The 20,127-nt window shown below is 49.4% G+C and overlaps 3 protein-coding genes across 8 annotated transcripts in view; 2 read left to right on the top strand and 1 right to left on the bottom strand.

Annotated features, from left to right (window-relative positions):
* The first annotated feature begins 578 nt into the window (after positions 1 to 578).
* LOC126577113 (uncharacterized) lies at positions 579 to 7,507 on the top strand. 2 transcript variants are annotated; one of them, XM_050238527.1, is made up of 7 exons: positions 579 to 805; positions 3,146 to 3,244; positions 3,601 to 3,766; positions 3,851 to 4,221; positions 4,289 to 5,867; positions 5,948 to 6,081; positions 6,150 to 7,507. In XM_050238527.1, the coding sequence occupies exons 3-7, from the start codon at positions 3,694 to 3,696 to the stop codon at positions 7,221 to 7,223; spliced, it is 3,231 nt and encodes a 1,076-aa protein (XP_050094484.1). In that variant the 5' UTR covers positions 579 to 805; positions 3,146 to 3,244; positions 3,601 to 3,693; the 3' UTR covers positions 7,224 to 7,507. The 2 variants fall into 2 exon arrangements, with proteins under 2 accessions (XP_050094484.1, XP_050094483.1); XM_050238526.1 differs by lacking the exon at positions 3,146 to 3,244.
* A 364-nt stretch (positions 7,508 to 7,871) lies between these two features.
* On the bottom strand, positions 7,872 to 14,146 carry LOC126576606 (putative mediator of RNA polymerase II transcription subunit 26). Of its 2 annotated transcripts, none has more exons than XM_050237912.1 (4): positions 14,028 to 14,146; positions 13,135 to 13,603; positions 9,964 to 13,052; positions 7,872 to 9,905 (listed from the first exon to the last, which is right to left on the bottom strand). In XM_050237912.1, exons 1-4 carry the CDS (start codon positions 14,053 to 14,055, stop codon positions 8,110 to 8,112), a joined length of 5,382 nt encoding a protein of 1,793 aa, XP_050093869.1. In that variant the 5' UTR covers positions 14,056 to 14,146; the 3' UTR covers positions 7,872 to 8,109. The 2 variants fall into 2 exon arrangements, with proteins under 2 accessions (XP_050093869.1, XP_050093870.1); XM_050237913.1 differs by having other exon boundaries at positions 7,872 to 9,902.
* A 1,694-nt stretch (positions 14,147 to 15,840) lies between these two features.
* The window catches only part of LOC126577257 (bestrophin-4-like), a 9,196-nt gene continuing 4,909 nt past the window's right edge, over positions 15,841 to 20,127 (top strand). For 2 of the 4 annotated variants that reach the window (XM_050238731.1, XM_050238728.1), the window contains exons 1-2: positions 15,841 to 16,030; positions 18,923 to 19,164. In XM_050238731.1, coding sequence (XP_050094688.1) covers positions 19,094 to 19,164 — 71 coding nt within the window. In that variant the 5' untranslated portion in view covers positions 15,841 to 16,030; positions 18,923 to 19,093. Of the gene's footprint in view, positions 16,031 to 16,230; positions 16,674 to 18,922; positions 19,165 to 20,127 lie in introns of those variants that run through there. The other 2 variants (XM_050238729.1, XM_050238730.1) reach the window with 2 other exon arrangements.

The raw sequence follows: 20,127 nt of genomic DNA, 5'->3' as shown, positions 1-20,127 counted from the left end.
GTACGACCGGAAGGGAAGGGGGGAGGGAGCGGACGAACCATCAATCGGAACCGAACCAAACTAGATGGGGCCGGGTTCGGTTAGGTCTAATAAAAATAAACGCCCGCTTAATCATCGCCGTTTAAACCCGGTGAGACCGGGCGCAGAACGATTAGGTGAGTGCGCTGCTTATCCTGCCACTTGAGAAGCGCTGTCTGTGGCAGCGCAGGATCCATCCAGCGGCCCGACCGGTATGTTGTTATGATTAGACCTATTTTTCAAACCAATTCCCCCCTGCAGTGTTCCGTGGCCGCTCCGTAGAGTGTGCGTGGTGATGACATTGAGTAATGGGAACTCCAAGAAACGCAAAATAATAACAATCCGGTCGGCACGGCGTGAGTGGCGTCTCCATTCGGTCGACCATGTGGCCATGAGTGCGCCGTGGCGCACTGTTCGCGATCGCGATCCTTTACAATCGCTGGGACTCTCTCTCTCTCTCTCGCGTTCTCTCTCTCTGTATGATAAAAAGGGATGATCTCCGCTTTCTGCTTTGATGTCGGTGGCGGTGACGAGGTGTCCGTACACCTCTAAGCACACACCATCAGACTGGTGGTCGGCCGCGTGAGTGCTAATTCGGGCTGGCCCGGCCCAGCCGAGAATAGTTCTGACGTACCGATCGCGTAACGCGGTTTAGTCCGTTCGGAACCTTCTGCTCGGTCTATTGCGTCCGCGGTTCTCTCAGTTTCTCGGCAAAGTGTTTGACTTCCAAACCCCCTTTGGGAGTGAGCAGTGCGAGCGTACACCGGAAACGGAAAGAAACGGAACGGTTAGTGTGAAAGTTCACTGAATTCGGCTACAAACTTACCGTAGCTCGTTGTCCTAGTGTTGCGGTCCATTGTGAAGCATCCTTTTTCGGCCATATCGGTCCGAAGGGGACCTTCGAAACGGTGCGCTAACCGCCTGATAGGCAGAAGATAGAAAGCGGTGCCAGTGCGGTGTGCTGACCGAGAACGTGAAACCCTGTGCTGCCTGCGAGTTATTTTTACTTCCACTTTTGCCTGAAAAGAGAGAGAGAGAGAGAGAAGGAGAAAGAGAGAGTGAGAGAGAGAGTAGGAGAGAAAGAGAGAGAGAGTGAAGAGGTGCACGACGTCGCCAAACGGATATTCGCGTGAATGAAAACGTACCAGCGCGCGCTCATCCTGGTACGTGGTTGTCAACCAACTCACTAAGCAACCTCTCGCTCCCGCCCCACCCCAACAGTGACACCTGTCAAAGGCTCGGGCCGGAAGGTAGTAGACAGCGCGGGGTAGTGTTCCGGCGCAGACGATAGGCGATGATCGTTGCAACCTTGCAGTGTAATTGAGATGCAATTGCATCTAGGCGATGCAATGTTGTCCTGTTGTGTGGCAGCAACGACGAGCGACGATAAACACATTCATCTCATGTGCCACGGGACACATTCCGCCATTCTTAGTATCTTCGTAGGGTAGTGCACCAACGGGCTGAGCGGTGGCTTTTACGTAAACGCGGCGATCGGAAAATGCAAAACCGATGTGAAACCGATGAGCGGTTGAGGTGCCGGGATGTGCCCCTCAGCCATCGACCGCATGTGCGCACTGGTTTGCGCACAGTGTTGTGGCAGACAGTGGCGGTGTGTGCGATAAAATTAAAAATCGAAACGAGACCCAAGACCGACGTAGCCAGCAGCACTAGCAGCAAATCAAGCCGCACCAAAAGGCGAAAACCAGGGAACCTCATCTCATTCTCGGTCCTTGTTTCGCTCTTCCTTACTGTCCGGACGGCCGTGGGTTGCCGCGGGGTTGTCGCGGGATAGCTGAACCGTACGAGTCACCCACGTTGTTTCGTGTGAATAGACACCAATGTATAATCGAGTATTTTGTGTTGTTTGCTGCTTTGCTGCTGCGGCTGTGATCTGTTGAAACACTTACGATCCAAAACGAACCGTTTGACGATCGCGCAGGACTGGCGGCAAGGATACGCGTCGTGGCAAATGGCGTTGAATGTGGTGTCTCCGTCCGGTTGACACTTGAATGGTGGTTTGGTGCATGTCCGCTTGGTTTTTCTCCCTTTTTTTATCTTCTTTGAGTAACATCTTCTCCTTCTCTAGATTCTCCTTTTTCTTGAGTGAATCTTGACACCCATTCGCCCGCAAAAAGATGATTGCTAAAGTGTAGAAAATTGATAAATTTAGACCAGACAACCGGCAGCAGGAGGCTTTTGCATTAGGACCCCTTGGGTATGATGGGAGGGTAGGGAGCGGAGGAGTAATATATATATTCCACATTACATTTTCCGCCGTCACGCTACTCTAGGCGGGGATTGGTGTCTCTGTTGGTCCGGTGCACGTAATCCACCCACAACAGGCAGGCAGCGCCGCAACACGGGCCGAGCCGACTCGCGGCTGATGCGCTGATTTGATTCATTTGCAAATTCCATTGGCAACGGTTGGACAGGCCGTTCCAACTGCTCCAACCCTGGGGCGGACTATTCAACCGACATATGTCTTTGGACAGCTCGACGACGGCCGTGTTTGTCCGTCCTCCCAGAAACCCATCCTTCCTCGGCCGGCAATTGCTTTCCAACCGCCGGGTGCCAGATCCTGTGCACTGCCCGTGCCGTATTTGAGGATGATGCAAATTGATGATCATAACCCGAACCCCATGGCGGGGGGGAGGTAGCAATCCGCGCGAATTCACACAACCAACCCCGGATTGGCACGAGAAAAGTGTTGGTTGCCTTTGACGCGCACCGGATGGGGATCATAAAGTGGAGGTTGTGTTGCATCACGGTGACCACCTCGCACGCCGAAATTAATATATGTCTGGCCGTCTCGTGGTGCGCGCCCCCTGTTCCACCGTTGCCGTCGTAAGTGGAAACCAACCAACCGTTGGTTCGGGCGATGTGATAATGTGCAGCGAATGGGCTGCTATGGTACAGTTTGCTGTGCTATCATTTATCATGCCATTAGAGGGACTAGGAGTGGGCCAGATTTCTGCACCAGCTTGGTGCTTTCGTGAAATTAATTGCGCGAAACACACGTTGACGGGCTATCCTGGGGAGGGGTGCACGGGGGCAAAGGTATTAAAATTTCAACGGGTATTTCATTCGACCTACATACTGACTTCTTGGTTACTGTTCTTTTCAGTCTCCTCAAGAAGACTCGCTGTATAGAGCGCCTTCTTGCTCCAGTTTGTCAGCTTTATCTGAGTGTATCATGTTGTCCTTTTTTGTTCATCCAAGAGATGTAAGAAGAATTTAGTGGGCTAGGTTGTCGGATTCTATCTGCTTCTCCGCTGTGTCTCCTCCTGTGTCAGCTGAAGGGCCTAGTGTGCTTCGGAGAATCCACCCACTCGAACGTGAACCAAAGGGTATTTTGCAGATGTTCAGCAAGGTCCAAATCACAAAAGCATAGTTGAGGTCCTGTATAACATTAGCTACGCACTTTTCGACAAATTTCTTGAAAGGCTTAATTACCTCAGAGCCCTACAATATAGAATCGAGTTAGAATAATACAAAAAACAGGGGGAGAGAGAGAGGATGCATTAAAATTTCCTTCGGTTGTTCGTGATCTTCCTTCATTAAAAAACCTTCATTTCTTAGAGGGGAGGGCATCAGTGTCAGTAAGAGAGTAAAAGCGAGCCCCAAAAGAAGGTGCAAAGTCGCAGCGGACGCGTGAGGTCCTTGTGGCCGACCATGGAGGAGAAACCACTGTTTGAGGCCAAACACTGCCTCTCGCTAAAATGTGTACTCTTCCTGTTCTATGGAGGTAAGTATCGTATTTTATGGAGGTTCAACTGCCCTGTTACCCTCTAGCCAGCGTCTTGATAAAAGCTTCCTCTGCTCGCTGCAGGTCTGGGATGCATCTACCCCTTCCTCCAGACCAACATGACCCAGAAGGGTTTCGCCTACACTGAGATCTACTCCATCTCGGCGTTCATCCCACTGGCTGCCCTGCTCGGTCCGTTCGTATTTGCGCTGCTGGCAGACAAATGGGCCACGGGCAATGCCTTCGCGTATGGCAAACGGTTGCGCATTTTGACCGCCATCACGATCATCGCCTCGATGGTTCTGTATGTGTTGCTCATGTTCGCCGTCAGCCGTACGCCACCGCCGGAGGTGTGCGAACCGCAGGCCAGCTTCCTGTGCAACCGGAAGGGAGCGTTCATTGTGCAGGAAAAGTGTTCCGATAGTGGCGTGTGCCATGATTGGGCCGCCGACAAGGTAAGGATTCGCGTAATTCGCCGTCGATACAGATGCATGGTACCTTAATGCCCCGTTGTCATTCTAGAGTGGATCGCTAAAGCTGGAAAACTGTACGTATAGTTGCCAGCAGGATTCTCAGTTCGATAGCACCTGCTACGCACGTCAAGCCAAATCGGCCCAGCTGGTGGCCGCGTTGCAGGCACAAGAAGATGGCCAGGGTGATGATGGCGATGGAGGAACGGTGCTAGATCTGGGCAGTGGTCACGGTTCGATCGAGCGTGACACGGACGGTGACGGCATACCGGATAATCTGGATACGGACGACGACAATGACGGTATTCCGGATTCTAACGATCCGGACTCGAGCAATGACCTCGACGGTGACGGTATCCCGAATGAGCTCGATCCGGACGACGATAATGACGGTGTGCCGGATTCGGAGGATCTGGACGATGACAATGATGGCATTCCGGACGATCAGGACGTGGACGATGATAACGATGGTATCCCAGATTCGCTCGAGGGCAAGGCACGCACCAATGACCTCGATGGCGACGGTATCCCGAACGAGCTGGATGATGATGATGATAATGACGGAATTCCGGATGCGGAAGATACGGACGATGACAATGATGGCATACCGGACGAGAAGGATGTCGATGATGATAATGATGGTATTCCGGATTCGCTCGAGGGCTCCGCGAGAACGAACGATCTCGATGGCGACGGTATCCCGAATGAAGAGGATCCTGATGATGACAATGATGGTATTCCGGATGCGGAGGACGATGACGATGACAACGATGGTATCCCGGATTCGCTCGAGGGCAAGGCACGCACCAATGACCTCGACGGTGACGGTATCCCGAACGAGCTGGATGATGATGATGATAATGACGGAATTCCGGATGCGGAAGATACGGACGATGACAATGATGGCATACCGGACGAGAAGGACGTCGATGACGATAATGATGGTATTCCGGATTCGCTCGAGGGCAAAGCGAAGCTAAATGATTTGGATGGCGATGGAATTCCGAATGATCAGGATCTGGATGATGACAATGATGGCATTCCGGATGCGGAGGACGATGACGATGATAACGATGGTATCCCGGATGATAAGGACAATGATGACGATAATGACGGTATCCCGGATTCGCTCGAGGGCAAACCCGTGACGCACGATCTCGATGGTGACGGTATACCGGATGATGAGGATCCTGATGATGATAATGATGGCATTCCGGACACGGAGGATGACGATGATGATAACGATGGCATACCGGACGCGGAAGATGTGGACGATGACAATGACGGTATCCCGGATGTGCACGATAAGGGTCAGCGTAGCAAGAACGATCTCGATGGGGACGGCATCTCCAACGATGAGGATCCGGACGACGATAACGATGGTATCCCGGACGATCAGGACAGTGATGATGATAATGACGGAATCCCGGACGCGGATGATGAGGATGATGATAATGATGGCATAGCGGACAACCAGGAGACGGTGATCGTACCGACGGCGATCGTGTGTGCGGATGCTGATGAGGAGGACGAGGTGTGCCATACCTACACCCAGGGTAGCATCGCGCTGAAGGCCACTTTCGATGAGCACAGTGAACGCGACGAGGGTGACGAGTGTAGCTATCCGTTAGGTAAGAGGAGATCGGTTAGTTTCTGGCCGATTTCAGCCTGCCGATTGCTGCCGTTGCTTACGATGATGATCCTATTACAGATGGCTTCAGATGTCCGCTCGATAAGGCCTGGATAAAGGCACAGCCCGTTGGCTGCAAGGCTGTGGTGCAATGTGACATCGTCGATCCTTATGAGGACAGTGACAGCATCCTGCACGGAACGACCTGCGATGGGGTGAGTACGGAGCAATGGTGAGTACAGTTAGAACCAGTAAAAAAAAAAATACTCCTTCCTATCTGCAGGATGAAGACAATGACGGAGATGATGATGAGGGTGATACTACGTTCTACTACTACCTATCGATCCGCTCACTGTTGGACTTCTTCCTGCTCGGTGCCCTGACGCTGCTCAACACGGCCATCGTGATAGCCACACGTGATCCATCGACCGGAGTGGCCGACTTTGGCCGTCAGCTGGTTTGGGGTGCCGTCGGTTGGATTATCTTCTTCAACGATGACTACGAGCAGGCGTACATGCTGTTCGTCATTCTCTACACGACCGCCGCCGTCATTCTGCTCAGCCCGCTGAAGATGGACCTGTCGCCGGTCGAAGAGTGGTGGCAGTTCCGGACGACGCCCCAGAAGTTCCTCTCCGTGCCCGCTGTCCGCAAGTACTTCCAGCGCTGCTGGTTGCCCTTCCTGGTGGCGATCGGTCTCGGGTCGATGTGGAGCGTGATCGATTCGATCGATGAGTCCCATATGCTGGGTGTACCGAATGGCAACGATGGGGACGATACGGATGGTGAGGTGGCGACGGGTTCGAAGCGATCCTCCGATCTGTTCCATACCTTCGTCCGCACGATTCTGCTCGCCGGCGACCTGTTGGCCATCCCGGTGCTCGTGTACTCGCGGCGCATCATCGAGGCGTTCGGTACGTGCAAGATCCTGGTGGCCGCCTTCTTGTCGCTGGTGGTACGCTTCATCCTGCTCGCCATACTGGACTACGCGCTGTGGGACGTGGTGGAGGATTTGTTACTACCGACGACGCTCGGACTGACCTGGATCACGCTGGTGTTGCACTTCCGCGATCTGCTGCCCCGCAAGGTGACCGCCCTCGCCCAAGCACTGCCTGTGATAGCTCACTTTGGCTTCGGTCGCTTCTTTGGTGCCCTGATCGGCATCGAGCAGCACTACCACCGGCTGGAGAATGATTACGAGATTCTGGCTGGTGTGCTGTTTGCCGTCACCATCCTGAGCATCGTGCTGTACCGCTACCGGGAGATTGTGCTCGGCTGGCTCGGCCAGTACATACCGTCGTTGAAGCCGGCCGACGCGAACGGTGCCGCGGCCAAGGCGAAAGGGGAAACGAACGTCTAGACTGCTGATGGTTGATGACTCTTTTGTTTTTTTTTTGTTGTTATTTGTTATGTAGTTGCGGGGGGACGGAGGTGTGTTTCGGAGCATTTCGGAGCAGTGGCTGGGCTCTAGAGGACGACGAGGAATATAGTTTATGGGCACCGGAACGTGCACGTGCGGATGTGAGCAAAAGACCGAAGAAATTATCAAACAAACCGCCAGCAACGTCGTGTTCTGGTGTGAGTGTGTGTTGCTTTAGTTGCGGAATTGTTATCGGTAAATAAATAGTTGATAACCAATGTGAACGGATATACTCGATCGGCTACTAAAAACACAGAAACTGGCCCGAAGAGGGTTTTCCCTTTACGCATACTTACCATCCTCCAGACAGCCTATGGTTAGATTAAAGCAAGAATTCAATTGCATTACTTACGTACTTACTTATCCGGCGCTACAACCGACAAGCACTCTTGGCCTGCCACAAAAGATTCCTCGCGCCGTCGTCCGCCAAGTCGTAATTCCTGCTCGATTCAATTGCACTAGCCAATGAATACTCGACCGGCGGCAACACTGTGAATGGTAAGGAGCTAACGCGCAGCATACTACAATCAAGATGTTTAACACCCGCCAGAATCCTGAAATCATTAACACCAAAAAAGGATCATACAGTTGATGTTTCGCATAGCGTTTATTAGACATTTCATTTAATTTAATGATCGTTGTATCATCATCATTTTATAGCATATTTACACTGCCATAACATTCACTCATAAAGTTCATTAGCTTACATCTAGGTATCCGTTACAGATACAGATGGCCGATTCACAGAAACGCTACGTGCTACTTGCATATCCTCATTAAAGTTCAACTATTTTCTAAGCTCTTCTAAGGGATTGTATCGCCTACATCAGAAAGTGGCGTCCACTCCATCTTGAGTCCCATCTTGTTCCGAATCTTCCCATGCATCATTCGAAATAGACTCTAATGAAATCAAGTCTTCATTCGCAATATTCTGTTCATCTATTGCCGCTGATGCCTCTACAACGGTATCGGTATCTTGAGAGGCTTCACCGCCAGCGGAGATAGATGCTCCTTCATTAACATTCGTCTCTTTCTGTGTGGAATTCTCGCCCCGTATACGAGTGCATGGGTCATCGAACGGAAACGAATCGGATAAAATCGTTTCTGGACTGCGAAAACCTTCCGACGATCCCATCGAAGAGGTTTCTACATTATCGTCAGTTTTCGTAGTTTTTGCCTCCGACAGGCCCAAGTCATCTTCTTTAGTGGAAGTATCGCATGTTACCATTTTGTCAGCTTCTAATGTTGTAGAATGTTCAAGAGATGGGGCAATAGAGCTGCCAACAGGCATGCTATTATCATTTAAATCTTCTACGTACTTTTGAGACAAACTATCGACTTTTTCTTTCGCAATGTCTTGCCTTTCTGTTTCCGGAATTTCTATGAAACTTCTGGACTCCGAAAACGATTCTTCTTTTCCCGTGCTTTGCTCCTCTGAACAATTTTCAGTCTCTAGCTGTCGTGCTATTGCGGTATCCATTTGTTGTGCTTGGTTGGTCGTATCATTATCGACCTGCTTGTGAGATTCTGCTTCTTCTAATTTGTTCCCCTTGGCCGGATTTGAATCACTGGCTATCTCCTCTTTGTTCTCGAGCGAATTTGATTGATCCTTCATCTCTACATCTTTGCTAGCGTCTTCTAATGGGGCCAGTGTCAAATCTACACTGCTGATAGTACCACTTAGTAGTGAAGAGGCACCTGGAGTCTTTTCTTCGACAATGTTTGAATCATTGACGAAAATCCTCACCTTTGAATCGTCCTTCATATCAATTTCTTCCGTTGTACCTTCTAAATGCTTATCTTCTTCTTCTTTATCCTTTTTAGAGTCATCTTGCATCTCTACATCAGCAAAACTATCAACTGCCATCGCCGAATCCACAGAGTCCTTCTCTCCGGCAATGTTTTGCTTGTCTAATATCGCATCACCATCGCCTTTCATACGAGCAATTTCCTCATTAGCACTTTTTAATTTCTGTCGCTCTTGCTCTGCGAAATCTACATCAGTAATACCAACACTTTCCTTTAAGGAATCCTCCATATCCTTCCCTAGGCTGATGTTTTGCTCCTCATTTTCAGCTGTGCATTCTACACGGTGATCCTCTCCCTCGGCTTTAGAAGCATCCTTCCCAATAGCTACATTCTCGCTTGGGCAAGCTTTCAGAGTTTCATCTGTCTCCACTACTGCTGCTTCGTCAAATGGTTTTGATGAATCCACTGCTTCCTTTTCTAGCACCGAATTACTTTCATTATTCGCACTGCGGTTGTCCGTTGCCAGTTGTTTCATGCCCATCTCTTCGGACTCATTTGTTTCATCCCTCTTCTCAAGGTCCTGTTGGTTCGTTTGATTGTTTTGCTCCTTCTCTACCGATGTGTCCACCATCTGGTTATTTAACAATTCGGACACTTCATTGGGAGATATTTCAACCAGTTCCGCAGCGCCTTTCGATACATCACTTATTCCGGCGTCAGCTGTTAGTATCTTGGGAACATCTAGCAGTCCTTGGTCCATCAAACTGTCTACTAGCTGCTCCAACAGCTCGCTGCCCGAAAGACTTTCGTTGGCTTTGGACGGTGATGCTTCTTGCTCCACTGCCTCCACTGTTGGTGCCCTCGCCGTCTCTACTAAGGCAAAGGGGTAAGCAAATTAATGTGGCTCGGAATTTATTGACAGCAAACTTACCATTTGCGCCATCGCTGACACCGTGCTGAACTTCGCCTTCCTGACCAACGTTTGTGCGCTGGCTATCAGTGCCGCCATCGTTCGCCTCACTCAGTTCAACCAATTCCGCAAGTTCATTGGAATCGTTTGGCGCCGCCTGCTCCGTTGATGCTGAACTGTTCTCGCATTCGGGTTGCTTCGTTGCGGTTGCAGGTTCGCTAGCGTTAGTCTGATCAGCTACCTTTCCACCTTCGCGAGGTGCGTTTCCTTCGCTATTTTGCTGCTGATCATTATTATTTGCACCATTCGATTGTGTGTTGGGTGTATTTGATCCCCCTGATTGACCTCCGGGCAATGGAGAAGCGATCGCTCTAACATCGAAGTTTCCCGGGGCGCCACTGACAATTTCAAATCTTGCGGCCAACTGTACACCGTCTTGAGTTGAGCTGCTGTTGGACGCCTGATTTGACTGCGCCGATTGGGATCCCTCATCGTCATCCGAATCTACCTCAATGACGGTCGCGTTCTGCTCGATGATTTCACAGTCATTTTCTTCATCGCCATCAGGGTTGCCTTCTGCTTCACCACTTTTGTTCGTCTCCTCCGGGACGCTAGCGTTGGTTGCTACATCCGTAAGCAAAAATTCGGCAGCATTTTCGAAACCGAGCGAGCGCACATCCTCGACGCATTGTTGCTGCAGTCCCTGAAACCGTCTTACGCCGTATGTCAGCAGGTAGGACATATGCAGATACAGCTCCTTTAACTCGCGCAAAGTCCGAATCTGCTTCATTGACTGCGAGCCTGCCAAGGTAGCGATTTTGCCCATTATCTGATGGCATGTTTCCGCCCCTACCAACAGCTTGGCCTCGAACTCTTTCTGTCCCTTCCCGAGCGGGGAATTGGTATGCGGGCCATTAACCATGTCACGCAAAGTGTTCAGCAGCGCAGGTCTGGCGGTGTGTGCAACATTATTGCTGGTAGCGGCAGCTCCAGCCGAGTTGGTAGTAGCCGGCACTTGATTATTGCTGGACGCTCTTCCCCTCTTTCGCTGCTGTTGTGCTGGCGGCCTTACTGCTGTCACCACTAGTTGTGATTGATATTGTGGTTGTGGCTGCCGAAACGGTTGTGGCTGCATTGGCTGCTGTGTAACGATGGACGATTGAAACGGCCGATTTTGCAGATTCTGTTGTTCTGCTGGAAAGGGCGGTCTAAATGTCGAAATCTCCAAGTACGGCGGAAACCGAAGTATCTGTTGTGGAGATGGCGTGTTCGAGTTCTGAATCTGCAGCTGTTGCAATTGATGTTGCTGCTGCTGCTGCTGCGGCTGCTGTTGCTGCTGCTGCTGCTGCTGCGGCTGCTGTTGCTGCTGCGGCTGCTGTTGCTGCAATGTGACTTGCTGCTGGAATGGCGATTGCAGTACAATCTGAGGCTGCAATGGTTGTTGCTGCAATTGTGGCTGCTGAAACGGTTGCAATTGTGGCACCAGCGTTCGTGCTGGTAGCAGCGGTCGTAATGGAGGTTGCTGTCTCGGCAGTTTTGCTTGTCTCGCTCGTTGTTGCTGCTGCATCTCTTGGTGTTGTAAAGCCGGCTGTTGCAGTTCCCTTGGCGCAAATTGCAAAACCGGTCGCTGTAGTTCCTGTAGCTGGACCGGGGATGGCTGTTGTTGAGCCTGCCGTAGTGGTTGCTGAGGCCGCAGTGGCGGCGGCTGCAGCTGTTGTTGTTGTTGTTGTTGCTGTTGTTGTTGTTGCTGTTGTTGTTGTTGCTGTTGTTGTTGTTGCTGTTGTTGCTGCTGCTGCTGCAGCTGTTGGGTCGGTAGCTGCTGAAAACGTAGCTGTTTCACAGGCATTCGCTGGTTCGTGACTAAAATATGCGGCTGAGGGCGATGTACACTGTTTTTCGTCAGTTGAGGATGTCCCTTTGGCAGTGTTTGGTGAACAGAAAACATGCGTTTGCCTTTCGAGATTTCTGACGTTTCACCGTCTTTGTTCCAGGCAGAGGGTAAAGATGTTACGGTGTAGCTACAGTTCATACCATTCGCAGAGTCCCGGGCACTAGGCCAGGCCTGATTGTGACTCTGCGTCTCGTCGGACTCATTGCTATTTGGCACAGGTTCGGGTTGACTGGTTTTCTGCTTCCGTACCTGAATAAGCTTACCATCCGGTAACCGATAGGTACTTTGCTGTGAAGCCATGTGAAGATCCACACGATACCCGTTGATTATATGGTAGACTGGTGCCTGCGGCGTTCGATTCGCACTAGGTGGCACCTGTATCGGTAAGGGCAGCTTTGATGGTTTGGGAGTTGCTGGCGAGTCTTTTACTCCTAGGTACTGCTGCAGTTTATCATGCATTGTGCGTATATTAGCCACTAAACCTGGGGTCGTAGTTGGTTGAGTTTTCGCTCGATTGCTCGGGGTGGAAGGTACGGCGTCAATCGATTGAGCTGCAGTGGCTGATGATGATGTACCAGGTCCTGACGAATGAACCTTTTCCTGTTCTTGCGCTTTTCGAATGATGGGTGTAATTGGTGTAATTTCCACTACCGGTGACAGGATACCCATAATGTCGGGCGTACAGACGACTTCGTCATTACTGTGCTTTGCCTTCTTTGCGGAGGGTGGTTGCTCAGCTTGAACCGTTTCAGATACTTCCTGTGACTCAAGCTGACGTTTGCCAGCCCTATATTCTTCCTTGATAGGTTTTCTCGAATAGGTTCTAATGCCCTCTAATTGGTTAGCGGCTAGCGGTTTCTTCCGTTCCGCCGGGCTCTTGCTCTTTTGTTGCTTTGGAGTCTTTTCCTTTCTTGCCAGCACGGAATTCAGAATCACTTGCGGTTGACTGAGCAACAGATGCGCTGGCACAACTTTAACATTCCGGAAGTCCTTTAACTTTACCAGCGCAGCCAGCGGCACGGAATCCTCTTTATCTACAGTCGAAGCAGCTGCTGCTTTGCTAGTGGAGGGTTTAGGTGAATCCTTGCCACTGTCCGATCCTTCCGGGATGGTGGTGATGCGCTGTTTTCTTCTTCCCTTCATGAAACAGCAGGTTGTTTTATCTTCCTTCATCATTGCCATAATGGTTTGGGTGTTATAATTTTTCTTTTTAATTTCCCTGTGTGAACAAGCACGGCGGCCAGCATTAATATTACAAGAAACCCTGACAAGAAGAGTGTCAGCAGGTATCGGAAACTTACTTTTTCTGTTTCTGGATGAAGTTGCAGAGCGCCCAATGCTGGGCCCTTAGGTGGCTCAAGATATTCGGAGCGCACCGGAAGCAGCTCCAGTTATCGTTGGAAGCGATATCCTGCACACAAACCCGGGACAGATTCTTGATGATACAACTCTTGCAGAACACGAACGGGCAGTTGGAGCAACAGTAGACCTCGCCGCCCTGCCCACACCAGCGGCAGTACAGCTCGCTACCATCTTCACCCTTCGAGAACTCGCCGCTGTTGTAGAAATCGTGGCAATCGCTACACTGCGTAACCCCCAGGACCGGGTGCTTCCGGATGACGGCCTCGGCAATCGGGGCCGTCCCAATGTGCGTGTGGCAGGAGGTGCAGTGCACCTTGCGCTCGGCGATCCGGCTAACGTTCGGGAACGTACGCATGAAACACCGCTTGTCCGCTTTCGACACATCCTCATCGAAGGACAATTTGAATCCTGCAAGTAGAAAGAACGAGTGATGATCATATCCGTTGACTTCGATTATCGTTTCAAGAATTTATCAACGCATGCCAATACGCTAGTGTTGGTGGGGAGGTCGATCGACCAAATTCAAAATGCAATCGCAGCATGCTGTGCGATGAACGAAACTAGTATGCCAATTAAGGAGATATTCGGAAATTCCCCTTTTTTATCAATTTTAAGCAGCAATATCGCTAAATAATCAGTGAACAGTGAACAATAGTTGAAAAATAAACGGGAACAGTTATCACGAATTGCATACAAAGCACCATTCCTTAAACATCCGTCGTACACTGTCGAGCGCAGCTTCGCTGGAACCCACCACTGCGTACCCGCGGCCACGCTAAGCCTTGGCGATGCCACCCAAACCCCGCCAATTGTTGATCTATGCTGCACTTACCATCTTCATCGTAGTGCTCTTCGTACATGCTTAATCGCAACGGAGTAGTAGTAGAAACACGAGAATAGATCTACTTAAAGAGATTTCGATTGTTTTCCGAAACACCCAAGCGTCGAGTTCCCTCCCTTTCGGTGATGAAAATTTTGACGTTGAGAGTAACGCAAGGAAGTAACGCTTTAGGCGGTCCGACCTCGGAGAGAAAGAGACCATTCAGCGATTGACGAGCGAGAGCGAGGCAACCGGTTCTCGCTCCTTGACAGAATGTTCTAGAAACGTCAAATGTCAACTTGACAACTGCTGTCACGATGACGTGTACGTTTTGGTTTGTGTCTCCGCTACAGGTGACAGTCAACACGCCGACAAGTATTGTAATCCAGTTATGCTTCGCCAGTTTCTAGGCTTATATTCTTATAGTGTAGAGGCTTTCTTTGATTCTTTGAATTGGGACAAGCGGTGACAGAAAATTTTTCGAGGAACTGGAGACGAACCTGCGTAGTTGTATCGAAAGAACGAACAATCGAATATCAAAGAGGTTTAGCAACATACGCAGGACGTTACTTTTTTTACTACTTTGCATATTCTAACGAGACTAGGACGAGAGAGAGAGAAGGAGAGAGAGAGAACGAGAGAGATAGAGAGAGAGAGAGAGAGAGAGAGAGAGAGAGAGAGAGAAAGAGAGAAAGAGAGAGAGAGTTCTCCGCCATATTGAGTTTTTGCTATACATCAGTGGCTGTCAAATACATGTTTATTAAGGTGCTTATACTGTAACTTGCGTTTACGATGGCCTCTAGGCGTTCGATGATTCATGCGAATTTCGAAACTTCAACGCGTTGTTTCAAAACGTTTCGAAAACAATAAACAATTCAAAATGACAGTTTGAAGTAAAAAAAACTGTGACTTTACTTGATTTGTTCTGTATCAAAAACGACTTAACCTTTGTAATAATAGTATACGATTAGCAGAAAGAAATTATTGATGCACAATCAGGACGCTATAACTGTTTTTCAGATCCAACCGTTCAGATCGATGCTCGATGTAAACAAAACGCCAGCTGTCGATCACAAAAATGCACTCGACAGTAGGCGATCGTGAACACAAAATGAACCAAATAAATCATCGCCTATAGGCCATCGAAATCGCCTGGTACAGAATAAGCACCATAGTATCGCTTTTTCTCGTTTGAATGATTAATACCCATTGATTAATGAACAGTGATTGTCAAATTTTGTCATTCATTTTTCTAATCTTTGCGAGAGATCAGTGACCTGGTTCCTGTACACACTTTGGTACGCCGATGCACAAACGACTACAATGCCGTCTACATACCGTCGAAATAAAGCTTGAATTATGTACACGTCGGTTGAACCGAATAGTAATGCTTTGTTAGTTAGTATCTCTTGTCGACTATTTCTAGTATCTCTTGTCGGCTAAATAATTTCTGTTTAAAAGATGCCACACCACAGAGAGGAAGCTAAGCACTAGTTTCGTTAATAAAAGATCTTTCTTTTCTAATCGAAAAGTGCTCCAGAGCGGTGAAAAGTAAACTTTAATAATTACCTTCAGGTTTTGGATTAGTAAATGCTGGAGCATGGTCTAAATCTCTGCAGTCTGCCCACAAAAAGGGAATTTCTTCTCCAGCCAGCGTAATCGTTTCTCTCTCCCCAAAGATTTTCACGAGAATCGTTCTCTCGGTTTGAATCCGAATTTATATGGAACCGTGTTCTGTGGGTGGCCGAGGCCAGTTCGCGCGGCGCTCGGGAACCTTGGGTGAGTTTTTATCTGCAGTTCGTGATTTTGTTTGATCTTCCGCGGAGAGTACAGTAAATAAAACTAAGACTGATAGTGCCAACGAAAGCCTGAGGAACCGGACAAATCAATTCCATCCGCGTCTAGTAGTCGTTCATTGCAGAAAATCCCATTTCTCCGGTTCGAATTTCTTTCTCCGCAAGTTTTGTCCGCAACCTAGACCGCGCAAGCCGCCGTTTGCGCCGCCCTGTGTGCCGGTTTGTGATTTCTCCCCGTCGGTTTAGTCTTTTATCTCGTGATCCGCGACCGGTTTTTTTTTTGGTGAATCTATTAAGCACGTGATTTCGCGAGTGGGCTGATGATCCGCTAGAAAATCCGGAAATCTATTTCGCATGACATCAGCGAGTCGCGGATCTCGGAATGCAACAAAACGAAAAAAGTTCTGCGACCCCATAAAATGCGAACGACGAGAACGAATCGGACGCCGAAACAAGTTTTTGAGCTCGCAACGGTCGAATCGCGCGAACCGCTTTCCGTTTCGCGTCGTTAAGAACGTCCCCAGATGCTGGCCACCCAGATGCGGCAGATTCAAAGACGGGGTCGTAAAAGATTATGAGCGTGACTCGTATGTGCAACGGATTCAACTCCGCGGTGGTGCATCACTTCGTTTGTGATTCCTTTGTAGCGAAACCGAAGATGCTTGAGTGCGCTTTGTGTGTCTACTGGCCTGGCGAGATTGTGGCGTCCCGATGTCTCTCTGGCCGATAGTGCCCTTTGGCGCGCCCCGCACAATACAAACACGCTGTTAATGTTTACCGTATCTGTGTGTGCTGTTGTGCGTGATTCGGATTAAAATCTTGATTTACTCGCATCAAACATCAACACGTGTGTCGTTCTCAAGTGTGTACTACTAGCTGGAGCTACTAAAGGCCAACCCGATGATAATCGACCCGTGGAATGGGAATGGAAACAGAAAGGTGCACGGTGTTAATGGTTCCCATCGATGCTGCTCTGTATAACCCAAGGAATCGTTTGACCAACACGATTAACTACACTGGTTGTTGATATAGCAATGCGTACACAGCCAGCGATCAATCGTTAATTAATTCCATAAACGATCATAGGCGGCGACGGTGCAGCTACATTCCTTTGGGCGGCACCGCACCTGCAACAGCTGACAAGCCGATTGCCCATACCCGGTAGTAGTAGGCCGAGATTACTACTGAATTTGTGAAGGAGAGGGGAAAAAACAGAGGAACCCTCTCACGAGCGACTCAGCGAATCGATAGATTTCTTTTTAATTATTTCTTGATTTTAGGACTGAAGCATAGCAACTCCTCCGTCCACTAGAAGCCGCACAATAGTGTGTCGCACTTCCCTCTTCTACATGCCCGTTCACCCATGCTCCCGGATGGGTAGATTGCAGATTGAATTGGATTAGGTCACACCAAGCGAACTGAACTGAACTGGAATGGCCTTGAACTCACTCCGCTTGAACTTCCTCCGACACCACCCCTCACGCAATTTGTCACCCCACGCGATTAGTGTGTCGGGGGGAGAATCAAATTCTATGTGGTCATCGCGAATGTTGTGGTGGCGATGATTACGATGTGAATATTTTTTCCCCTCCCTTGCGGATGATGATAGTTAGAGAAGATGAAGAAGATGATGGACCCCAGCTAGCCTGCAATCGGACAGAACGTTGTTATTTCCACTCAAGCCCCGAGGAAAACCCAACCATCATTATCATCAGCAGGTTTGCTTTTCTTCGACTTTGTCGTGGATTATCTCGTCCGGCTATAAAATGGCACCGGCATGCTTGATGGATGATCGCAACAGTGCCGAGCAATCAAAGCTAGCAATTTGACAAAGCACCCTCAGCGGGTGTTCTTCCATTGATGCGAGGCGTAGGAGTGAATGGATGTTTTGATGAATCATCATTATCATTAGATTATTTTTTGATCATCGGTTGTACGCTGTCCGTCCTGTGTAGCTGTTATGCAAAAATAGAACGGTATTGGATTGCTTTGATGCCGTGCATGGTGTGCTATGCCCTATCAAACCGCCTCTGGGCGATAATTTTCATCGCTTCCAGCCAGCTGCTATAAAAAACACACACACATATTTTTGCCTTGTAAATGTTGCGTGTTTCAACAACGTCCACAGCGCACCAGGGCGTGATAGCACCACATAATTTGGACATCCCATTCACTCCACTCCATTCTCGATTGAGGTCGTGGCAGGAGTTTTATGAGGCGACGAACGCGACGAAAGTATGATGAAACAGAAAATGTATGAAACAGAGAATTCAAAAGATTCGAAACCATTCATTAGCCGCCGCTAAATGCCCAAAGGGTTTTTTTTCTGGGCGCACGCAGCCTGACGGGACCAAATACTTGCCGCGAAATGGGCACCACTCCTTCTGTAGCTGTGGGCACAGCTCCTTTGGGGCTCTGGGGGGCAACACAAAAGATAAAAAAAAACAACGAAAAACCCCATGGCTACTGCGTGAATTGCAGTCATTTTACGTGGCACTGCACTGCTAGTTTTCGTTGTTACTTTTTAAAATATTTAATTATTTTAAAACCCATGACTTTAACTTCGACGATGCGTCCGTTCCTTCCCGGACGGGAGTAGCACAAGCCCGGAAGCCCGTACACCGGTGAACCATAACCGCGAGACCAACTCAACGGCGCGCGAGCATCGACAGCGTCGAGTCGCGTCGCGTCGTTTGCAATATTCGTAGCCGCGTGTAGTCGTTGCGTTTGTAGCTAAATTAGCCCCGAGACCATTCCCTTCACCCTTCACCCGCCCCCACAGACAATCTCCGACGCCGACTGTTGTGGTGTCCAACGCGCGGCCGCCGTTCGAAGGAAGGTCCATGTTTGACCGGCGCCGCCGCCTCCGGTGTAGTAGTAGCGTCAGTGGTCGGTTTCGATAGCCATCACTCAAAAGGCAAACGTCGTGCTGGTCGGTTACCCTCGATTGCCGCCGGTCGCTTCGCACGACCGAGCCCCCATCCCCATTCGCGGCCGTCTGATTCACGTGTCGTCGTAGCAGGCGGGAATGTCGTGTATCTCGTCGTGCGTGTACTCTCCTCAACTTTGAATTTCATATTCGTGTTTCACTTAATTCTGCCGCACCACTAGGCAGCACTAGGGGCGAGTTCGAGAGTAGCAGCCAGGGCGCTATGAGGCCGCACTAAGCAACAAAAGTGTCCAGTGTACTTTCTGTGATTATTTTGCGTGCGTGTCTGTGTTTTTGTTGTGAATAGTAAGCGGCTACTAGTGCTTCTCGGCCTACTACCACCCCTCATCATCATGACAGTAACGTACACGGCGGAAGTGGCCACTTGCCGGGGATTCGGTTGCTTTCTGAAGCTGTTGGTCAGGTAAGTTCTCGCGGCGCATCCCAAATTCAGCATCAGCACAAATTGAGCCTTCAACTGGAAAGGTGTAAAAATTAGCGAGTCTGATGTATTCCACCCCACCGAGCCACGTGTTCCGGAGGTGCCATCGGCGCGTTTTAATTAAATGCAAATAAAAAAAAAAAACAACTGGATAGAAAATATTTATGAATATTAACCGCGTATGCTCGGCGGTTGATAAGGGACTCTGTTTTGTGTAGGTGCATTTCTGCATCTCTTTATTGCATTGCCCGTGGATGTCACTCATGTGAAAGCAAGCGAGATTAATGGGACACGATGTGATATTGTGGCCACGATGCTCAAGGATGACCTCATCATGGGCGGTATTCCAAACCGTTGCTTCCGGTTCCATGTAAGCGTGGTGGCGCGTTTGCAATTATAAAATGATTTGCGCGGTGCCCGGCATTGGCACCGCTGTTTAACCTTCTGGGAGGATTTATTCTTAAGACAATTTATCGCTCAACACTGTCAGTGTGCAGCCATCACAGCGTGTGCTATCTGCGACACGTTTCTTATCATTTCGCGCGATTTCGGCCAATGTTCTGTTTAGCGCTGTCGATTTGAACTGGACGCCCGAAATTTCATCGTATGAGTCAGCGAGCAGTAATTGCTGTTCCATGAATGACTCAAGACGTGCCTAGAGGGAAAAACATCCACCGGTCTCGCGGTTGTCGGACATTGGCACGCCAAGGTTCGATGCAAACATGGGAGGCATGGGATCTAATTGCCGAGTTCCGTTTGGTGTGATGACGAGGAAATGTGAATTTTGCCACCGGTTGACCGGATGAGATGAGATCACAGATAGAGAGAGAGAGAAAAAAGGAAAGGAAAAGGGGAATTTTCTTACACTACAACCTTGGCAGAAGATGAAACTAATAAATGATCTCCTTGGACAGTGGAAGCTTAAATTTAATCCTAAAAAAGTTA

This window comes from Anopheles aquasalis, chromosome 3, assembly GCF_943734665.1.
Source record: "Anopheles aquasalis chromosome 3, idAnoAquaMG_Q_19, whole genome shotgun sequence".
Classification (NCBI taxonomy): domain Eukaryota; kingdom Metazoa; phylum Arthropoda; class Insecta; order Diptera; family Culicidae; genus Anopheles; species Anopheles aquasalis.
This window is presented reverse-complemented; position numbering and strand designations above follow the sequence as displayed.

Excerpts from the sequence above, each read along its gene's own strand:
- LOC126577113 (XM_050238526.1), top strand. The coding sequence starts at position 3,694 with ATGGAGGAGAAACCACTGTTTGAGGCCAAACACTGCCTCTCGCTAAAA. Across the intron at positions 3,767-3,850 it reads ACTCTTCCTGTTCTATGGAG|GTCTGGGATGCATCTACCCC; the intron begins GTAAGTATCGTA and ends TGCTCGCTGCAG. Across the intron at positions 5,868-5,947 it reads CGAGTGTAGCTATCCGTTAG|ATGGCTTCAGATGTCCGCTC; the intron begins GTAAGAGGAGAT and ends ATCCTATTACAG.
- LOC126576606 (XM_050237912.1), bottom strand. The coding sequence starts at position 14,055 with ATGTACGAAGAGCACTACGATGAAGATG. Across the intron at positions 13,604-14,027 it reads AGAGCACTACGATGAAGATG|GATTCAAATTGTCCTTCGAT; the intron begins GTAAGTGCAGCA and ends TTCTACTTGCAG. Across the intron at positions 9,906-9,963 it reads TGTCAGCGATGGCGCAAATG|TAGAGACGGCGAGGGCACCA; the intron begins GTAAGTTTGCTG and ends CCTTTGCCTTAG.